Consider the following 22,225-nt stretch of genomic DNA (forward strand, 5'->3'; position numbering starts at 1 on the left):
ATGTGAACCAGCTGCCACACTCATTTATAGGACAATCCCCTCTGCAAAATCCCGCTGTTAGGAATAGCAGAGATAGCTCTGCAGAGCTACGAAGGGCGAACATCAGGCACGGAAATAGTCCAACTTGCTCTCGTATTTCAGGACCTCTTCTGAGTTTACTGCGGCTCTGAAGAAAACAGGCTGTTGCGTGAGATTTCTGGTATTTCTGGCCAGGTTGAGAGTCTATGTGAACGGTGTCTCTTGTAATCGCAACACTGTTGGCTTCGGGTAAAATGAGGAAAACAGGGAGAGCTGCAAATCTAATCAGTGATCGGGAGGGGGATAAATGTGCTCAGCATCCTCGCGGGACAGAGGGGCTCCAAATCGATAGGGTGGGCCACAATGGTCAGAGCCATCTTTTGCCTCCCGTGTCTGCGCTCCATTTTGCATTTGCTTGTCGCTAGCTGGGGAGGAGCCCGCTGAAACCAGGAATGGCCAAAGAGCCACAGAAAGGCGTCTCCCCTGTGAGTGTTCGTGGCACGAAGCCCTCGTGGCTGGCCCTCTGCTTTGCCACCGAGCCCGTGGGGATGGGAGCCTTCCTCCACCCCACCAGGCTGGGCATTTCCCAGCACCGATACTCAGTGCTCATGGCCACGTGCTTGTGCACACACTGTTGGCCAAGGAGGATGGAGGCACAGAGGTTTCCAAATGTGCTCCGTTCCTAGAAGGGCTGTTAAGTAAAAAATGTGCAGAGAAATGGTTTGGCAAACAGTTTGGTTTGGAGGAATTACGCTTTGCTTCGGTATGATTAATGATGGGGATGGGGGGGAAAAGATCAAAATAATCAAACTCCTCTTAAAACTTTGCTGGGCTGAGCCACGTTCAAAACTCAGCCCCGGGTGTGAAAAGTCAGAAGGTCTCTGAATTTGTCCCAGATTGACTCCAGGCAGGATACAAGCTTCTGAAAAAAACCTGGCGCCTCCACGAGCATGTTAAACCTCCCCCAGGCAGAGCCATGGCTGCGGCTCCAGGGCATTCAGCATCACTGTGCAGTGCTTGGGTACACCTCGTCATGCTTCGCAGCCGAGCCGGGGACTGTGCAAGTCCTGGCTGTGCTGCAGCGAGTGTCTCTGGAGACCACCATCATCTTTGCCCAAGTCCTTCTTCTGAAAATGTGGCTATCCACTGCTGCGATCAGGAGGTACCACAAGGCGTGGATGTGAGTAGGGCCATCCTAAACTGGCTGTGATGTGCCTGGATTTTGTTGCAGGCTGTTTCCTGGCTGTTAATCCTGCCTTAGGGCAGCCTCTCTGTAAAGAGAAAAATTCTTATGCACGTGGCATGCAAAAGAGAGGCAGGTACCTCCCAGGGGGAAATGCCCACCCTGACCCAAGCTGGTCCTGTTGCTTGTTTTGAGAGAGTTGAGAGGATGCTGAACCCACCGAGGTCAAGGATGTTGTCATTAGCTAATAGCAGAAGCTGCTTGGGAAGAAGTACTAGACATTCCTTTAATAATATCGGCAGTCACTACAGCCAAAGAGAAGGGCACCTTCCTACCTAAAAATGTAGCCAGGCACTTCTTGGGTGAGTTGCTTCTACATGGAGAAATGCAGATTCTGTTCAACTGCAGCAGGCAGGAAATTTCTGTTGGTTCCAGCTGGAGGGGGGAAACCTCCTCTAAATTAAAGTAATTACAGAGAAAGCAGATGCTTTGGGTAAATACTTTGATTCTATTTTTCATGTGAAAGCAGCATCTATGTTGAGGGGAAAAAACAGATTTTTATAAGCCTCAAAATGGAAAGAAACCACTTTGACTCCCCCCTCCCCCCAGCTCCTGAATTTGTTTGCTAAAAGTTTTAGAAGTCCTGTTACAGGTCAGCTCCAAACAGGCTTTTAAAGTAGAGAGCTGAAAGCCTTTGGTTGCTGCCACTGCCCCGTGCCCAGTCGTGTTTGGGGGGTGATGCTGCGCGAGGATTTGGGGAGATGTGGAGGGCAGAACCGGAGGGGCTTTTCTGTTATTCTGGTGCCATCTACTGGTCCGAGCCCACAGAAAGGGCTGTGGCAGCGGGAAAGTGGAGGGAAACACGGGTGGATGGTGTGGTGTGTCCGGGGTCCCGCAGGAGCGTGGGCCGCTCGCCCTCCCTGCGCAGGGCACACGGAGACGGTCAGTGCTGAGCTCCCCACTGCCTTGGTCTCCGCTTTCTCCTGGTTTAATAATTAAAAAGACTGGCACAGCCATACGGAAACCTGCGGCTCGGGCTGCCCGTCCTGAGCTCCAGCCTCTTCCAGCTCTGGCCTCACCGAGGAAGGCAAGGGGGTGTGATGTGAAGGAGGCAGCCGTTGGAGATGATGCTCCTGCCACTGTGCACCTCCAGGTTGGGATGTCCACGGAGCAGTCGGGGCTGAGCTCTGCTGGGGTTTCCCTTCGCTTTGGCAGAGCAATGATGTGCTCTCGTCTGGATTCTTGAGTGTCTTGTAAGAGTTTGGGCTCACCCAGCTGCTTGGTCTCTCACCAGCATTAGTAATGCCTCTTTCCTTTTACTGAACCAGCGGGTTTTCAAGAAAATTGTAGGAGCTGAGTTATCTTCACAGTTCCTGTTCAAATTGTGGTCGAAATTGGCCAACAACACAAAAACTGCTGGGGGGATCAGAGGCAAAGAGCGTGTCACATTGTAAGCGATTTCTCCAGAAACCCAGTTGAAACCAGCTGGGGAAGCTGGGCTGCCCTTTTGGAAGGCACCTTCAAGGAGTTCAGTGCCCAGAGCAGCCCATCCAAGGACACAGTCTCCTCTCTGGGTGCCTGGCTCCCACAGGAGGCTGGTGTGAGCTCTGGCCTGCGGCTTCTCCTCCGTCACTGCCTCTCTCCTGCCACACGTTGCATGTTGGCTTTGCTGTCCTGTTGGCTGGGCCAGCCCCGTGCGGCATGTCCCTTGAGAGCGAATGCCCTTTCTGTTGTGGCTGCTTCAAAGCGCCGAGGCCCGTCTTCGACTTGCTTTGCTCCAACGTGGCAAGCAGTGCTCTGAGCAAGACACGGCCTGCCTTGAACTCAGGCGGGACAGGGAGCAAGGAGGAGAGGGGGAAAGATCTTCGATGAGTTTTTTTCCGACAATCTTTCCCACTTTTTTTATTTTTCAGTTTAAAGGCAAGACTCACAGCAGGAGACCTAATAGCTAGAGGGCAGCATCTCTGCCCTGCAAATGTACTCTCTGCTCTAGCAAACACAGGAGGTATTACCCCTTTGGTTACTATCAGTAGTAACTTTTTAAAGTGCTTGGTTTTCAAGCCTTGAAATTTCCCAGGCTCATTTTCTCTAATGATTTGAGAGAACTCAAAGCCCTTTCTGTGTGAAAACTGGAGGCACGGGGAGGTTTTGGTGACAGGCTGTACCTGAAAGCTGGAAAGGCTGATGCTTGGGTACAAAGGACTGCTGGGCGAGAGAGGATATCCCAGAGCCGCCTGGGCAGTTGCAGGAATTCAGCACTGTTTTGGGGCAGCCTGGCCTGTTTCAGCCAGTGCTGGTGGAGCTGGTGGTGGAGCTACGGGGCAGACGTGCAGTTGGGGTGGATGAGGGCATCCATCTCTCCGGATGTGCCTCTGGGTGAGTGCAGCAGCAGATCTCCCAAGGCAGGCAGCGAGGATGGCACTCTTGACTTTGGCCATAGGCTGGCAGGTAACCAGGGAAAGATACAGTCCGTGCCGAGGGGTGAGGAGTTTTAGTATTTTATTACCTCTGTGCAGGTTGATAGATGCAATAAAACTGCCAGAGCAACTGCAAAACAAATGCCTGAGCAACAGAAGAGGTTTGTGGGAGAAACCTGCATGTCATATCACAGCCCAGGCTCAGCAAGCAAGAGGACTTGAAGTCATCTGTGCATAAATGATAATCATCGGGAGCACTTTTGCCTCCCCTGTTCATGTAAGGCAAGATCAGAGTGCTGTTAGCCAGAATGAAATGTAATATTTGTTTTAGTAACCCATCCATCCTTCATCAGGGATGAGGGGATGAATTCTCCAGCTTAAAAGAAGCTTTTCATCTCCAGCTCCTGCAATCCTTCTAATGCTGGGAACAGATTTGGTCAAAATATTACTTGGGTTTAATTTATGTGAAGACTTGGGGTTTTCTTCCTCTTTCTTTTGATTCAGGAAAACATTGGTATTCATCAGGGGCACTTAAACTATCAGTGAAGTAAAAGCAGTGTCTAAGCTGGGAGCAGCCCCTGCGTCCCCTGTGAATTCGGCAGGCTCTCGCTCAGGAACGAGCCCGCAGCAGTAGATGACATACGGTTTGGTACGCTTCTTCCCGTCAGACGTTGGGAAATAAAACATGGTTCTGATACAATTGTTTGATGATGTTAGCTTGGTCTCCCTGTGAGTCTCTGTGTAAGGAGAGTCAATTTAAAAGGCCTTTTTTCCCTGACAGAAAGCTAGGAGAGGACTCCAGGGTCTGCCCTGTCGAAAATGCCATCTGACTTCTGGAGCGGGAAGTGGCCGAGATTTTCCTGTGCGGTTGCCTCAAGTTGGGCATTTCAGCCTGCAGTTAGGTGCCTGACTGCAAGTGGCTTGAGCATCAAAGGGCTCTGCAGATGGGTTTAGCTGTCACACTTCAACTTTTAAAATTGGGCCAACTGGCGAACGATAGACCCTTACTACCAGGATGCCAGCTTTTGCCTGGCTTGCTAACAGAGTGCCTGAAGCCTTTATGGGAGGACTGTCGCTTACCGCATGAATGTGCCATGCCAGTACAGCAGGACCGAAGTCCAGTCTCAGCATTGCTATGACTCCTTGAAGGACCGTAGCTCTTAATTCTTTTTTTATTACTTTTTTTTAAGCTGCAGATTCTGGGGTCATGTGAAAACCTGGGGTAAAAAAAAGTACATCTCTGGCAGCGTGTATAAGTCAGAAAGATGAGACTCAGTCAGCTTCAAGGTTAAAAAAAAGCAGAGGGTGCACCAAGAGAAGGCACACTCTGTCTGGAGCTTGCCTCGACGCTGGTCTCCTACGGAGGCAATTGTGCGATTCTGGGAGGGTCCAACTTATGGTCGGTGAACGTTTATGTTGGTCTTGTTTTGGTTGCTCCTGCTGTGTGCGAACAACACTGGGTAGCACAGCCAAGGCAAAGCCATCCCCTCTCCCCCAGCCCAGTAAAGACGCACAGACACACTTAATTTCAAGCCAAGTGACAATTCCTGGGCTTGCAGGAGCAGGGGTTAACTCAAAGGCTGCAGAAGCTGTGCAGGCATCTGGGCTTTACGAGTGCTGGAGCAGTGCGTGCTAACGCGGGGCAGGCTGCCTGCCACAGGCTGCAGCTATGTGCAAAAAGTCTCCTTTTCCCCCTTTCATTTTTGTTGTTGCTGCACAAGTCCCGTGAATGGTTAAATATCCTGCCAGGGCGAGGTAAACGATGGGCCTTTGCCCAATAAACCCCTGTCTTTGTAGGTCTGCTGTAGCTGTGCCTCTCTGACTCGGGCTGGGGAAGGAAACAGTAACGTTATTGCAGGGCGCGGGGACAGGAGCGTTTTACAGCTTGCTGAGTGGGCTCCAGGTTTGCGGCAGGAAAACCTAGCTCAGGCTGACCTCTCCGGAGCCCAGTCTGAGAGCTGAGGCAGTGATTGTTTCTGGACTGAGAATCTCCATAGCTTTTTCCAGGTTAACTCGAGATAGCGCTGGCCCAGTGCAGGGGGCCAGGTGATGGTCTTTCCCTTCTCCAGGCATACATGCTCTCTGCAGAGCGCTTCTGTGTGCGCTCCTGCGCAGACACGCTGCTCGTCCTGAGCAAACACCAGGAAGGTTTCCGAAGGTTTCCTTTTCTGGAGCACTCAGCAAGCCAGAGTGGAAAGAGGTTTGAGGGCCTGGGGAGTTTGCTGGCAGAGCTCTTTCCTCCTCTTGGAGAGGTAGGAATAATCCCACAGGACAGGGGCAGCACAGCTGTCTCTCGGATGTAGCTGAGCTGTGTGGGATCAGGAGGTGATGGAGCTCCCAAATCACCACCTTGGGCACAGAGCCAGGTAACCCACCCGTTGGGTTCCATGCCCTCCTGACCTGTCCATGCTGTTGTCTTCAGTCTGTCCCAGCTGAACATCCAGCACAGAGGAATGAGACACTTCCCTCTTATTCCTCCTTAGCACTAATGAGCTGTGGGGCTAACAACCTTGGGGTATTTTGCTCCAAATGGAGCAAGATGCTGCTGTGTGGCTCGAAGGTTCTTTGCAGCCTGGCTAGAACCAGCACAAGCCTGGCTCTGCCAGCTGCCCGTCAGCTCTGCAAGGCCCTTGCAGAAATCAGCTTGCTGTGTCTCGAGCCCTGTGGCTGAACTTGGCAGGCACGTGAGCCAGAGGGTCAGGGAGAGGGGTGTCACCAGTCCTAAACCAGGCAGCAGCCTCCCAAGAAGGGGAAGGAAGCGCCGCGTCCTCAATCCCCCCACTGAACTGGCAGCTCACACCAAGTATTGTAGCCGAGCGTGTTTGCAGCATTTTGTGGGGCATAATCTGTTGTCATCGAAGCCAATGACAAATTCCGTACTTTCTGCAGCTGACGCTAAATAGGTCTTTTGAAGGTTGTAATTTCTCGTTTAACCGATGCCAGTTGCAAATACTTTGTGCTGAGGAATAACCCCTTAGCGCCAAATAAAATACGGTGGAAGTCTGTGGCATGTTTTTCAGCGTATTGTTAGTTACAGCCCTCCTGACAGAGCACATTCTATGCCGAAGATAAATGCTTGGGAGTCTCTTGCCAATTTATGTCCGAAAGGGCTTTTCTTGGATGTCCTCTTCTCTGTGGAAAATGCTTTTCTGTTTTTCCAGCAAACATTTAATGAGCTGTGCTTAAAAGAAAAAGAGGACCTATTTCAGGACCAGACCGTTCTGCTTTAGTTCTCTCTGAGCTGGTTTGTGGCTCTTTGGGTGCTCTGATCTTTGTTACACCACGTTGCATGGCAATAGTCTTTGCACAGCAATATGCTTGTTACAGGACCTGCGTGGGGGATGTTTCAGTCCACCCAGCACCACTCTGTAGTTGTCCCTTGTGCCCAAAGTTGAAGGGTATTCTCAACTGGCCCGTCTTGGAAAATCCAGGCTCCAACCAGGCTGCAGGTACAGTTGTTGGCATATTAGGACACTGGATTCCCATGCTGGGATCTCAGTCTTTCCATTTGAATTCAATTTCTGTGATCAAGGGGAAGCCTGGAGAGCTGGTGTGAGTGGCCTGGGGCCGGTCAGAGGGACGTGCCTGCAGGGATGTGGGCTGGCAGTGGCCCATGGCCAGGACCTTCGTGTCTGGCTGCTCACAGCTGCTCGCCAGTCCCGGCTTGGCACTCCTGCCAGCACTTCCAGCATGTGGCTGGGACCTGAGCCTGGCAGGAGAGGGCCTTCAGCTTGAACCATGGTGTCCATCCCCAGTACTCCTTACTGGGAGATGTATGGAGAGCTGAATGAGGAGCAGGAGGGAGGAAGCCACCTCTCACAGGGGATCACCTGCACGCTCACTAATGCATTTAGTCCTGTGACCAAAGAGGTTGGCAGAGATTTCCTAAGTGAAGTCAAAGGCTCTCAAGGTTTCTGTGAGCAGCCAGGAGCAGCTGAGCTTTCTTTCCTAGGGACAAGGTGATTTCAGAAGTCCCCTCAAGCGATGCCATTGGTGGAGCAGAGTGGAAAGCCCATCCCACAGCCAATTCTGTCTAAATCGACCCAGACATCCAAGCCCCGGGATGATGGTTTGGTAGGTTGACAAGGCAGAGGGAGCCGCTGTACTGCAGCAGTGGGACGATCTGGGGTCCCATGCAGGCAATGCTCAGTGCTCACCTGCTGTCATATGGCCACGGCTGTGGCTGACCCAGAGGGGACTGAGCTTGAGCTTCAGGAGCTGTGTGCTGCCACGGCCTGGGGAAGCCTCAGGACAGGGACATGGTGGTGCCCATCAGCTGATGGGGTGCCATTAAACTTTGCTATGGAGCCCCGTTAACCTGAAATAAATCCATCTGCCTTCATTTATGAATCAAAACTGACAGTTTTTCTGCAAAGGATTAAAAGCAAGGCCAGCATCAACGCGGAGCCTCGCTGTTAGCACTGATGATGGCTAGGAAATGTGGTCTGCAGTGCTCACAAATACACCAGCTAGCATTTGCATATGCAACTGAAATTAAAAAGCTGCTGTGCATCTTTATACCACATACCGAAAGTGTTTTAATTACTTGCTGTTAATTTATTCTCTGTGCTGTGAAACTCAACAGCATAAATGGCACAATTGTAATGTGAATGCCTCCCACTTCTGGTTTATTTTGAAGTGATCTGCTTTTTGTCTGCACCCCTGTAAGTACAGGACTACTAGATGTGTTATGAACAAAGAGAGTGGCACAACACGTCCTCCAAGAGTGGGATGTCTAAACAGATGAGCGAGGCAAAGCAAGGAAGGAGGCAGAGGTGCAGAGGAGCAGACTGGCTTGCTAGAAAGCTGGAGCCGGGGAGTTTCCCTGGCTGCCAAATCCCACCCTGCTCCTCTATCTGCTGTCACCAGCTTTGCTTTTGTGCTGGTTTTGTTGCCATTTCCCAAAGCTCTTCCCCAAAATACAGCTTCACTGAGAGCTGGGCGCATGGTGTGGGCTCCAGGGACACGAGTCTGGCAGAGACCCGATGAAGTCATGTCGTCAGTCCACCTTTCCCCCAGGGCAAGATCGAATTTTCACATGCTGTTTGACCTATGCCAGTCCTGACACACGTTGCTCTCGCTCGTTTTAAGGACCTCTGATGATGGAGAAATCTGTATAATATATGCTAATGACCCCCATGAACTTGAATCTGGTGGAAGGTCATTTACTGATTTCAGGAGGGCTTTGATCTGGAGCAAAAGCTCTCATTCTGTGGTTCATCGGGAGTCATTAGAGTGGAGAAGGACCGGAGAGGGATGGTTTTAAACTTACATACTGTATTGAATATGGCCCTGAGGCTAGGCATGCTGTCTCTAAATATCCTCAAACATCATTGTTTTTCTAGAGAAAAACATCACCTGGCTCCCATAGGTTTTGTTCAATAGTTTTTTATTATTTGGAGAACTTTTTTTCCCCAAGTTTTCCATTGCAATTCATATTCAAATATCAGTGTTTCTTGGCTTAAAAATACTTTGTACTCGACTTATTTTATTTTTACTTTAAGAGTTAGTAAAAATGGACATAATGAAATAACCAGCAAATGATTTTGCCAGAGGGTTGATCAAAAAAATTATAAGATGTTTTCCTAGGGAAAAAACAATCTGTTTAAAAATTTCTCATTAAACATAATTGGCATTTCTGGACATGACTGACACTAGGAAGTTTGAAAAAATGCCCATGCTAACAGGCCAGGGGACAGGAATTTGCTGTATTTGACAGGCTGTATACAAGGAGGATGCAGCACTGCAAACTCGGCAGCGCAGCTTTGCCAATGTGTCTAGACAGCCCATCTCCACGGGGGAGAGAGAAGCTTATTTCTTGGACCCGCTCCATCTGTGGCTGCTCCGATGAGACAAGCCCACTTACTGGTCTCCTTTATCGATGGAGACTTTGTGTCCAAGTTTGGGGTTGTGCTGAGCTTGCTCAGCCCTCGTTGCGTGGTGACCAGTCGTCTGCATGAACTGATTTGGGCTCCCGCAGCTGGCGGGATGCAGCGGTTGGAGCAGGGGGACGGGGCGCAGCACGGGTGCATAGTCGTGTTTCTCCAACTGTGCTACTTTGGGTGAGCCATCAAATCTTTCACTGGTTTTGAGATACTCCTCTGTTAGGTGAGGATGTGCCTAGTCTGGCAATGGATGTGATTCAGTAGCTAGAGCCTTTAAAAACCCTTAAATTCTGCTAAATTGTGCTAGAGTGGCAGCATTAGTCTGCTAGCCCTGCACCAGAGCAAAAGCAGTGCTTTTTGGCTGAGATATCCTGCATCTCCATACAGGTCCCCTAAATTGTCTGATCCTCCAGGTTAGAGTATCTGACATTTCAGCCAGATTAAGGGCAGCAATAAGCAGATATCCTATAATATATTCATCACCTGGAGGCAAAGATTATTACTCCGTATTAGGGATTGTCATTTCCAACATATCCCTCGGTTGCCCCAATTCGCAGGAGCTCTGACAATCGTTATTCTGCGTCCTCTGCTGGGAGTTGCGCTTTTCAAACTGCAGTGAACTTTGTGGAAATACAGAGGTTTCCATTTTTCAGCCTTTTGATTTAAAATCTCTAGATGATTGTTCAACTCTGGCAGGGAACCATTCAAAATACATTCCAAAATATTCATCATTCCAGCAGGCTAAGAAACATAAGATGTAGCAATTTATTAGCTAATGTGAAATGCATTTGCTGTCCAGAAGAGGCTAAGGATGGAGGTGGATCTGAGCCTGATTTCCCTTTGCATCCTGCAGAGCTGGAGTGCGGAGCACGCTGGAGCCTGTGGTCCGTCCCATCTGCCCTCCTGTTTTGCTGAATGTCCCTGTGTCCAACAAAAAGCCCCCAGAGCCCAGCAGCAGCCTTGTCCCTCCTCCCTGTCCCCTGGCCTTAGAAGAGCAGGTTTTCACTATGGACCTGGGAAGGAGAAAGAGTTGTTTTGAAATGGCCCTACACAATCTAATCCCTTTGCCTCCTGTAGTGATGCGAGATGTAAAAGTCCTTTATCCCCCACCCGAGGAGCGTGCTCCCGGTCAGGATGCTCAGCCCTTGGAAGAGGCAGGTGGGCTGGATGCTGACAGCCGGGCTCAAGTTCTGTTATTTCTGGATCTCGGATGCCATCGTTTTTCCAGTTGTGATCAAGAGGGAGCCATAAAATGCATTAACGGTCAAAATCTGGATTTCTAAGCGAAGCTCTGCAGAGGCTCCAGTGCAGTTTGCTTGGTAGGGGCAATGGTAGTGGTGGCCTGATTTGGTCGAAACACATTTGTTCTTGGGTGCTAATGAAAGGGGAGCGCAGCCTGTGGAGAGCTGGTTTCAACGTTCTCACCGTCGTTTGCACTGCCCCTTCTCCTGGCCCATGGTGCCCCATGGTCCCGGCACAGTCGTTCTGTGCCATGCAGTTTGCAGTCCTGGATATTTCAACAATAAACAGATGAAAAATCCATTGAGAACAGTGTTTCTGCCTACCGGTGGGGCCAGCTGGCGCGTGCATCCCACCGGTCATTGTCTGTCTGCTCGCGCAGGTCCCATGTACCAAAAAAACATGTCCAAGTGAATTTCCAGATCCAGCCGGGATGGGGCTGTTTAATAATGGCACTTCTCAGCAGCACAGTGGGCCTCCGCGGGGACCTGAACAAGTGGAGACATTCATGAAGTCGGTCAGCTTGAGTCAGTCTTTCCCAGTGCGGGCGGGAGACTGCTGGGTAACGTTTGCAGACTCTTGCGGCTGCCACAGCATTTGGAAATGAGCCAGTTGAAAGACCCGAAATGCCAAGTGGTTCATCTGCAACATATATATGGACTGAAAAAAAAATCCCCCGCAAAGCAGCCCTTTTCTATCTTGGCAAAACCTTTTTTTTCCTTTCTTTTTTCCTCCTCCTTTCCTCCTCCTTTCCTCCTCCTTTCCTCCTCCTTTCCTCCTCCTTTCCTCCTCCTTTCCTCCTCCTTTCCTCCTCCTTTCCTCCTCCTTTTCTCCTCCTTTCCTTTTTTTCTTTTACACTTACCTGCTTCTTGCAAAAATATCTCTAATTTTTCCTGTTAGAAAGTTTTTCTAGCTGAAGTTCATGAGGATTTTGTGCCACTTTTTTTAAACACTAGAGAAAATGTAATAAAAGCAGTGCTGCCCAGCGTTCAGGTGGGTGTGCACTGGGAGGGGGACTGCAGGGTCCCCGCTTCGTGGCTTCTGGCTGATGCATCCTTCTATGTGAGTACTAACAGGGAGGCTCAACCTTCTGAATCTGTGGCCGTCAGAAGAGGGTGGAAGTGGTTTCTATCTATTTGGGTCTCAGGGACTACTCTGAGGGCTGGAGAGACCTTGAAAAGACTGAAGTGTGCCATCCAGAAGGGTTGGAGCAACCATAGTATTGTCTGTGTTGTGCTCCTGGCTCCAGCACAACCCATTAACCCCTGGCCTAAGCACCAGCACCGCATCGTTTTTGCTCTCTCCTAGGGACTCCTTCCTGTGGAAGGAATCAAAATCCACCCCACGCTTGGTCCCTGCAATGAGGGAGTCTCCCTAACACGTTCTGTATTTTGTTGTCTTGCCCAGCAGCTTGGTGTCAAAGGGCATATTGATCCCTGAGACCTGGGGCATAGGTGACACCTGTTTGTGATTCATGTCGAGCTATAGGTCTGTGGCTCACCTCTGTACATAAAGAGAAAGGGGACACCAGGTAAATCCAACAGGAAAGCAGGTGGAAATAATACTGTGTGCCTTTTGTGTAACGTGTAAGCCTGTGGAGCTCGCTGGAGGGGGATATGAGTGTGGAAAATAGATTAATAGCCTGTCCTTGCCTAATTGTCATGACAGTCGTTGCCACTATCTTTGAGGCAGCTGGTGGTATCCAGGTGGACGTGGATACTGTCCTTCCTGGTGCACCAGTCTGCTCCTCATGGGAAGTCCTCGTTACATGGTCAAGCTAAGAGCAGTGTTGACTCTTAAGAAAAATACTCTCAGCCGTTGTGCTGGTTTGGGTATACACCACATACATGTTAGAGTTAAAAGGGGCAGCATTACACAATTCGGCTTTTCAAGCCTTCATAGAAAGGACAAGAAAGGGTGCCGGAGAGGAGAGGAGAAAGACGTTATCTGGAATGAACTAGGGCAGGGAGGGGGCCAAGAGCATAGAGAGGCGGCTTTGGAAATGAGAAAATACCGATGAGGCAGGGCGGAGGTTAGGAAGTTTGATCTTGGCTGCATGAATGCCGTTCCTAAGATGAAACATCAGGACACATGGCATGGGAAGGAGAGCTGATGGGAAGAGGATGTGGGTGTTGGAAGTCATACCCCTGACCTTGCAAAGCCGTGACTTTACACGTGTTCAGCGCTGCCAAACGCACTGATCCCAGGTCTTACCCAAGAATAAGGAAGGGGCTGTGAAGGCTGAGGTGCTCCAGCTTTCCAGGGAAGGACTGGTGGTCATACTGGCACCAGTGGCTGGATGTCATCACGGAGGAGTGCTGCGCTGGGAAGCACAGACCCGTTTTAGATACGATACCTTTGCATATGGTGGTAGGGTTTGGCTGGTGGAGTTGTGTGATTGCATTTCTGCTCCTCTGCCACAGGTCCAATGCCTTTGCGGCATCGGACTACCCTAATGAGGGACTTGAGGGGGACTGTAGCCCCCTAGGATCCTGTCCCCTCCCGAGCCTGGTAAATCCACCCCACTGGATCGCGGCCACAGTCTGGTGGTTTGGTCTCTTTGTCAGTTACAAAGTGCAGTCTCACAGAACATGATTTGCCGCTGGCAGGCTTTTAAAATATGTGTTTGCTTTTGATTATATTTTTTTAAAATTAATTTTCCAAGGATCAATGTGGTAATGCATATAAAAATTACAATATGTAAAACAAAGTATAAAAGCATACAAGGAATTCCAAACACATAACATACTGTGCCTTGGAGCTTATGAGATCCATACAGCGCTTATTGTATTATGGGAACACTCTGACCCCAAGACCCGGTGGAAAGGCTTGTTAGAAGAGCAGGACTAAGCCATGTGCCTTATGAGCTGTAGGATGCCCAGAAGGAAAACCCTAGCAAATATAAAAGCAGAACTGTTACAGCAGAACTCAGACTGGTCTGTGGGATCTAGGGGGACTTTCAATGGCTTTGTACCAATTTCTGGAGAAGGATGTATGCTTTTGCCCCCCGCAAATATTGTTCTCCCAGTAATTAACACTTAACGTCATGTCTTTCCAGGGATACTCTTTGGATTTCCATTGGATCATGATTACTTTTTTTTTCTGAACATCATTTCTTCTGTCAACTCCAGCATGCGTGAACGTTGACGTGGTTAGGGAGGATGCACATGCTATAACTGTCCATGTGCTCTGCAGGTTCCCACCAGATGAGAGGCAGAGCACCAGAGCTGAAACCACCCCGAAAAGGAGTTTTATCTTACATTTGCCATAGGATAGAGCTCTTAGCTGCCAGGGAGGAGCTCATGCTGTGGGTCAGGAGCAGCGCAGGTTGGGGTTGCAGGGGGACCTGATCCCCAGCTCTGCAGATCCCCAAAAGTGCAGAGCAGAGCACAGGGGATGCCTCTGCACTCAGGTCCCTGCAGCACCTGGTAAGGCTGGGTGAAGACTGTTTGCATGCTGGAAACTAGTCTTCAGGAGCTCAGAGGTGTCTACAAGCTCTCTACCAGGAAGGCAACAACCCCAAGACCTCGTTCCTGGTGGGCGAGAGTCACCGGCTGGTGCTGTGCCTTGAAACCCACCTGGAAATGTCCCTTTCGGCCATGGTGCAGGCAGGAGGTCCCTCTGCTCGAGCGCCTGTCCTGGTGGAGGACAACAAGGGTTTCACTGTCGGCGCTGGTGAAGCTGTGGTTGTACAGGACCTCGGTGAGTGAGTTCCCCTAGTCTGGCAGGCAGAGCCGAGTGCAATGGGAGACCGTAGGCACGCTATCCATGCAAAAGCTATTCACAGTTCTGTAATGATATGTAATTGTTTGTATGCGGTCAGCTAAAAATTATGCTGATAGGTTCCATATTGCAGACACTTCGCAGAGGAACTGCCGTAGTCCCACGGGTAATGCTGAAAATACACACACTTTTCTATTTAATATTAAAACTCATGTTTTGTATGAAAAATTCAGTATCAACTTTCTGAAGTTCCATGCTCATGCACAAAATAACGTATTTTTTATATGCAAAAATTGAACCTGATTAGTTTATGAGATAATCGAAAGCAAGGGCTTTTCTTTAAAAGAAATATGTTTCTTTGATTTCTTCATTATTTTTTTTCTGTGTTCCTGGTGATCTTAACAAGACTGGAACTTCAGATACTTGAATTTTCTGTATAATTGAAATAACTTGAGGCCTTGTGCACTGATGGTGCAGAAAAAACAAACAAATAAACAGCAAAAGTTAGAAAAAAGCTCAGCTGATGTTGTGTAATGGGAGAAAAATGGTAGTTCAAAAGTCTCTGTAGTCTGACCTGTAATCACAAACACAAACCTGCTGTTATCGTGGTTGTACAGCTGGGCTTGGTTTCGCTGCTCGTCAGGGCTAGCTTCAGTATAACTTCATAGGCATCTTCTACCTTAACATATTTAGTTTTCTTTTAAGTGTCATCTTCATTCCATATTGCCTACATTTGTGATGTCTGGTGTAGGGTAATTATAACTTTTCCATGTAGCATTTGCGTACCCTGAAGTTAAACCTTATTTCCATTTGAAAATACTTCTCATGCATGGAAATACATATAAACTGGAGTTCATTCTCTCCTGGGAGCTTTTAGAAAGATACTTCAGGCAACTCTGAGCATGAAATCTTATCAGTGTGGGTCCCTTTGCCCCTCTTCTGTCCCTGCTCACATCTGGTGAAGATGACAGATGCTGCTGGGCAATGGGCTCCTGCTGCCCAGAGGAGCGGGGTCCTTCCAGGTGATGCTCAGGAAGAGAAGCTGCAAAACCAGTGATTGACCTGGCTGTCCAGCCTGGTCAAAGACACGGAAAACAAGCTGAGGGAAAATAGAGGTGCAAGGCTTTTCCCCGTTTTCTGCCAAAGTGATGTTTTCAGGCTGGAAAGTGGCTTTTCATGTTGAGATCATCTTGTTTAGGGTGAACCTCGCTCTGGCCGGGCTTGGCACCAAGCGCTGTTGGTGTCTGTCGGCTGTTTTAGATGGGGTGCGATCTCATCTTTGCACGAGCAATGGTGGTGGGACCCCCTGCCCATGGGCAGACCCACTCTGTGGCACACTGGCTCGTCTCCAGCATCCCGCATGAGTGGAAAATCGCTTGAGACGCATCTCAAATCGGTTGGAGCAGGGCTTTGTCATCAGGTGGATTTTGTATGTCCCCGTCCCTGCTTCCCACTCCCCTTCCTGGTGCCTTGTTTTAGTTTTGATTAAACCTTTTGGGTTTGGGTTTTGTTTTTTGGTTTTTATGATATAAGTTGACAAAGCTGCCCTGCGCCCAAAGAGTTGCAGTATTTTGGAGGGATATAATGAATCGAAAGCAAAGCAGAGCGCGAATAAGACTGGAACATGAGCCTGCAAAGGGCTGTAACTGTCTGGACGGCTGATGTTGGGGAGAGGAGTCTGCCCGGAGGCAGGGGGGACCCGCGGAAATATTTCTACTCAAGCTTCTTAAAATTTAACTTTAAACCCAATAAAAAAAAAGTTCCTTTCCCTTCTATTCTCCTTTTTCCTTTCTTTCTCCACCACTCTGAATAAAACTTTTTTTGGCTTGCAGGATTTTTTTTTTAATTTTAAAAGAGCTAGGTTTTTGGTTTCTAGATTTTTTTTTTCCCCTGTGAAATATTTTGTCTTGTTTTTTCTTTAATCTGTGTTCAAACTTTAGCGGTAACTTCTTATTTTGAAGGCTGTGATTATAGTGTGATGCCTTATTTTCTTCTTGAAATCCTTTCTCAGTTTACAGTTTATATAACTGATGTGACAAATCTTTCCTGCCTTACCGTATATGATATTGCGGTTAAATGTCTCTGTCCCTCACTTAATTAAATCCAATTGTTTACTTTCAATTCGGATCCAATTAATGTACTATAATAGCTGGTTCTGGACTTAATAGAACTGGTCAAAACTTTTCAAAACTGCCCACACGATGTAAATCCCATCTGGAAATTAGTTTTTGTTCTGACCTGGAATGAAAACAAGTATGCACAAGCATTCCTGCAAACTGGAAATCCAAAATATGTTGCGGTTGCAAGTATTGGTGGAAAAAATACTGGTCTTGTAACTTATATGTACGCATTTAGTTCTCAACCCTGTTTTGCTTTGTAATGTATTGTATTTTCAGTGTGGCATCCCAACAGGAGCCATCTGATGGTACCCCAGTGATAGTCACAGACATTAGGACAGACGCTGTGCAATAAGGAGCATAGATCAGAATGTCTTCAAGTGTGGATCTGCCTCGTTGCAAGAGGAGACATGATGAGCAAGGGAAAAAAGAATAGGACGTGTCATACTGTATCACTTAGGAGCAATTAAAAATGCTTTGGTGCGTCCTAGAAGTGCATTTGTGTATGACACCAGGATTTGCATGTCATGGGTGAATGCAGAAATAACACAGGAAAACACAAATGTGGAAACAGGAAACAAAATCCCCCAGCCCAACATGAAAGGTTGGGATTTTGAAATGAAATTCCCAGATTTTCCAGCATTGGGTTCCTGAGAGAACGTGCATTTCAATCTCTCTGGGGGACGCATTTGCAAGCAGCTCAGCTTTTGAGAACGCTGCTTGTAATAAAACATTTCTGATTAAAAGAATGTTGATGAAAGACTTCTGACCCATCTAAAAAGCTTTAGAGCTGTTTTCCTCTTCTCTCCGTTTCTGCTGACTCCAGTCACTAATGCTGTCAACACTATTTAGGAATACCATTTTTCAGTGTTCAGCGTTGTTTCCTGATAAAGAAATAACAGCAGAAAAAAAAATACCCTGCTGACATGTTGAAGGCAGCCGGTGACTGCTGTGAGCGAGGTGACATTTGCAGACACCTGGGGTTTAGGTGTCTGCATTCCCTTGTTAGCAGTTTTTAATCAGCATACGGCATGTCTGCATGGCAAAATGCAAGGAGTGATCAACCCAGCAGCCCTCTGGTCTAATACGGCTATTATTATTTTTTTTCCACTACCCAAGTAACTTCTGTAGACATTTGGATCTAGCTGTGTTGTGCTGTTCCAGAGGTGCAGTGAAAGGAGATCTCAAAATCCCATCCCTGCTGTCGCAAGTTGTGCTTAGCTGTCGAGCCACCTCCATCCGGCTATGTCTTGGAGAGGGGGTGACTCACATCCCTGCTCTGCGCCAGCCGATGCTGGAGGTACATTAGCCAACGGTGACCTGACCGTGAGTCACTGCAACACGGCCATTGCCTGCAACTTTCCGTTTCTTGGCCCTGCTATTTTTGGGTCTGGTAATTACGAGGTGAGCTGTGAATCACCGGTGTCTCGCTTTACGCCGAGAGGAAACCAGGCAAATTGTGTTAACGTGCTTGGCAGGAGGGATTCTTGTTCTCCAGCGTTTTACAGGCTTTGGCCCTTCTTCTTGCTCCCCAGAGCAATGTGCTCACCCTTCCTGATGTGTAACTGTCACGCAGGATCTGAGCAATGGCCAGACAGCCTTGGGCTCGTGCTCCCTCCAGCTGGGTGTCGTCTTCTGGGCAGGAACTGATGCTTCAAAGGCCTGGAGGGGATTCCCAAGGGGTCTAAGAGGCTTTTATTGATTTGTTCATCCAGTCCACATAGGCAAGGTTTAGGTTAGAAAATAGCATCAAATGGATAACTTGGAGGCCAGACACACATGTTGACATTGGCCTCTACGGCAGCTGGTCTTGCAATGTTTCTGCCATTCAAAGGGACGATCGTGCCCTAAGGCTTGTTCTTCACCGTTTGCTGGGTTGTGTGGTGCATGGCAGCACAATTATGTTGAAGCTCACCAGTAAAGCTAGGGGGAAATCACTGACCCTTTTTGTAGAGGCTTTGATGATGAGTCAAGAGAGGAACATGCAGGACTTTTCTGCTTCTTTATAAGGGACAGACCCTGTGACGGTGCTAAAGCCCCCAGCAGGTAGAAATGCGTGCATGGCCTTCTGCACAAGCAGCGGTTAAATCCCATCCCTCTGCTTCGCTGCTTCGATTCCCACCACCTGAGCAGGATAGATTCACCTGTAGCCTTGTTTTAATGCCCCGAGATTCCTACGTGTGTTTGTTTTTCTTGCATGTTCCTGCCTCTGCCAGTCCCTTCCCAGCTGCGCTTCACGATCCAACATGCCTGTTAAAAACTGGTCTCCAAACGCTTCCTCTCAGATACAAGAAAACCGAGGGTGTATTTTTGCACCCAGGAATCCCCAGGCTGGAAAGGAGTCTGCAGAGATCATCAGGCTGTTGGAGAAGGACTGAGGGTGGAGGAGCTGTAAACCTGCAGGAATTTGAAAAACCTACTTTAATTTAAAAGGAATGTCCTTTTGTTCCCAAATGGATGGGCCTTGCTCCAAAGGCACTCAGGTGCAGTAACTGTTACCAGATGGGCTGTGAAAAGCAACACAAACAGGTGGTGAGGACAACCATAGACTTTAATTTCCTTGTCAGCTTCTCCCTATGCCTTACATACCCCCTCGAGAACAGGAGGATGAGGGGAGCTGTCATATTTGTATACGGCAAAAGGAATGACTGTTGAGGGGATATTCTGCAACTGTATATAGCAGGTCAAGCTCTTGGACCGTCGTCTGGGCCAAGGTGCGCAGTGATTAACTTAAAATATAATTCAGTAGCACATGCATTTTTATAGATACAATGGTCAATATATTTTAATGCATGCTGACATGTATATTGGCTCAGATCCTCCCAGGCGTAACTACTGTTCTTCCACGTAAGACAGTGGGACCACACTGACATTGCCCACCTGGGGCTCTGCCCGGTGTGCTTGGGAGTGTTGAAGGCTGGGGCTGCAGGAGCATGAGAAGCCTTGATGGTTTTGGTGGGACCCCACACATACTGGAGCACCTGAACGTCGCACAGGCGACGGCATACCAGTCCTGCAGCCTGAACAGGGCTGTTTTACAGAGGCAGCAGTGGCCTCCTGCTCCTGCAGGCTGGTGCCTTGCTCTCCACTGCTTTCGGTGTGGCTTCCCACGGTAACTGGCGTGTTTGCTGTGCTGTGACTGGTGTGATGAGTGAACATACTTCGGTACAGGTAGGGTAGAAGCAAAACGAGTGTCATAGCCTCCAGCTTGTCCTAATAAAGAGCATTCAAACCACTGGAGCCATCGCTCGCTGCTTGCCAGTACCTGCGAGTGCCCATGCATTGATAGCTCCATCGCTGCTGCTACATTGGCATATGCAACAGCACTGGGAAAAGGAGAGATGGTGCAGAGCAGATATTTGCTAGGAAAAGCCATGTCATAGCTATCTCAGCACTAATGTTGCTCCAGTGACCGTAGGTACAGGCAGTATTGATAAGTGTGACTCCAGATGTATGGATGTACTGATTTATTGCTGGAGTAAATACAAACCAGGCACAAAACAATATGTGCTCTTATGGGACGCACAGTTTGTTGCTCACCACCTTGCTGGCCTGGGCAAGGCAAGGGGGGTGCTGGAGAGTGCACAACTGTTCTTCAGTCAACAGTATCCAACGTGCTTATGCTCAGTCTCTCTCTTACTGGGTTTTTGCTTCCCAATTGCAATGCTATCCATGTCTGTCTGACTGTATTTCCATGTCCTTGGCTTGCAAGCATACAAGTGAAACTGGCTTTTGTGCTTGTCTCTTGTTCAGGCCCGTATCAGTCATGCTTCATTTCCACTGTCTGACACCTCTTTATTCACAGCTCCCCATCTCTGCCCGAACTGACGCCTCTCGATCTGGATGCGGGGAGGATAAGAGAATGCAGTCCTCATTTAAGCCAAATGGAGCTACGTACAGAGAACAACATTACCTTGGCTGTAGTCAAGCCCAGAGTAATAGCTGTTTCCTTGTGCTTTCCTTACTTAGAGATGGGCACACCTTCTCACAGTCAGTAAGAGCTGGCGCAGAACTAGTGCTTACCCCAGAGGGCTGTATTATGTCCCAGTAAGGGCATTTGGAAGGAAATTTCCTTAAGGAAATTTGAAGCCGAGAGAACAGGGGTTCATGATTCTTTATGGTCAGAAAAGGTTTCTAGGATTGTCAGGAATGGGGAGATGCATTTTGGACTTTTTTGTTTCTTTTTAGAGGTAAGGAAGCTGAGGCACTGGGTAGCTTGAGAGAGCTGGTACAAGTCTTACGCAGTTGAGCTGGGAAATAAATGCTTGGAGTCAATGCACTTTCCACCTCCTTTTTACATGGGGACTAACACAGCGTGGTTAAGGTGTGGTGTTGAAATTGTGCGAGCCCCTTCCTAAGCCCTTTCCATCTTGAAACTCTTGAGGTTATTCACCCCATTGCTGTGGGCTCTTAGCTTTCTAGCCTTTCACATCTCCAATTGTCTCTCCTAGATGATCAGCTGAACTCAGAAGAGAAGAAGAAAAGAAAGCAGAGAAGGAACAGGACTACCTTCAACAGCAGCCAGCTCCAGGCATTAGAGAGGGTCTTTGAGAGGACACACTACCCTGATGCCTTTGTACGGGAAGACCTTGCACGCAGAGTCAACCTCACTGAAGCCAGAGTTCAGGTAATCCCCGCACCTTGTATCCAGACACACCTCGCCTGGGGGTGGTCATCAGGCCATTCCAGTACAGCAGCAGAAATCCTCGAGGTCTGCGTGGCACACTAGGGTCACCAAGCTTCTGGGTCATGCTGTATTGCAGTCCCAAGCGTGCCATGCCTTGAGGAGGACTGCCAGGTCTGATCTGTCACTGTACTTACCACCTGCCCAGTCAGATATGTTCATATGGTTCGTTCAAGGCGAAGATGTTGGATGTCCTGTGCTCAGGCTGCTCACATTACCTTGAGCTGCTCCGCTCTTAGCTTGCAAGCCTGACCTTCTGAAGGTCAAAGCAGACCATGGAACATGTCTTGTACAGCACTGCCAGGCCTTGCTGCCTACAGCACAGGACAGACCTGGTCCCACAGGGACCTCACTGAGCCAGTTCCTCGCATGAGGGCTTTATCAGGACAGACATAAGGATTGTCTTGTCATTAGAGTTTCTAGTGACAGGCATGCCAAAGCAGCCTGCTTTTACAGAGTCCTGTCTTGCCCAGAAGGGCAGAGGTGGTGTGGTAAAAGGGTGAGTGTCGCAGCAGAGCTGGTTGTGATGGTTGGTGGGTCTGTGCACTTCCTATCCCAGGTGTGGTTCCAGAACCGGAGAGCCAAGTTTCGCCGGAACGAGAGGGCCATGCTGGCCAGCAAGAACGCCTCTCTGCTCAAATCCTACTCAGGGGACGTGACCGCCGTGGAGCAGCCCATAGTACCTCGCCCAGCTCCGAGACCCACCGACTATCTCTCCTGGGGTACCGCCTCGCCTTACAGGTGGGTGAATAACCCCTCTGGGCTGATGAATTTTTGGCATAGTATAGAGCAGCCTGAGAGTGGCCCTCAGACAGCTCTAATGGGCTGTTTATATTCACATGGGACAACTGGAGGATACAGCAGTTTGACCACCCCACTGGTTTTCTTTACCTGTTCCCATCCTACCCCATCTCACTGCCAGGCTTGCAAAGTGGGCTTGGTTCAGCATCATCGTGGCT

The 22,225-nt window shown here is 48.9% G+C and overlaps 1 protein-coding gene across 2 annotated transcripts in view; it reads left to right on the plus strand.

Moving 5' to 3' along the window:
* Positions 1-22,225, plus strand: part of PRRX1 (paired related homeobox 1) — a 40,620-nt gene that overhangs the window by 12,832 nt on the left and 5,563 nt on the right. For both annotated transcript variants that reach the window (XM_076338193.1, XM_076338194.1), the window contains exons 2-3: positions 21,034-21,209; positions 21,826-22,007. In XM_076338193.1, coding sequence (XP_076194308.1) covers positions 21,034-21,209; positions 21,826-22,007 — 358 coding nt within the window. The remainder of the gene's footprint in view (positions 1-21,033; positions 21,210-21,825; positions 22,008-22,225) is intronic.

This window comes from Aptenodytes patagonicus, chromosome 5 (assembly GCF_965638725.1).
Source record: "Aptenodytes patagonicus chromosome 5, bAptPat1.pri.cur, whole genome shotgun sequence".
Taxonomy (NCBI): Eukaryota; Metazoa; Chordata; class Aves; order Sphenisciformes; family Spheniscidae; genus Aptenodytes; species Aptenodytes patagonicus.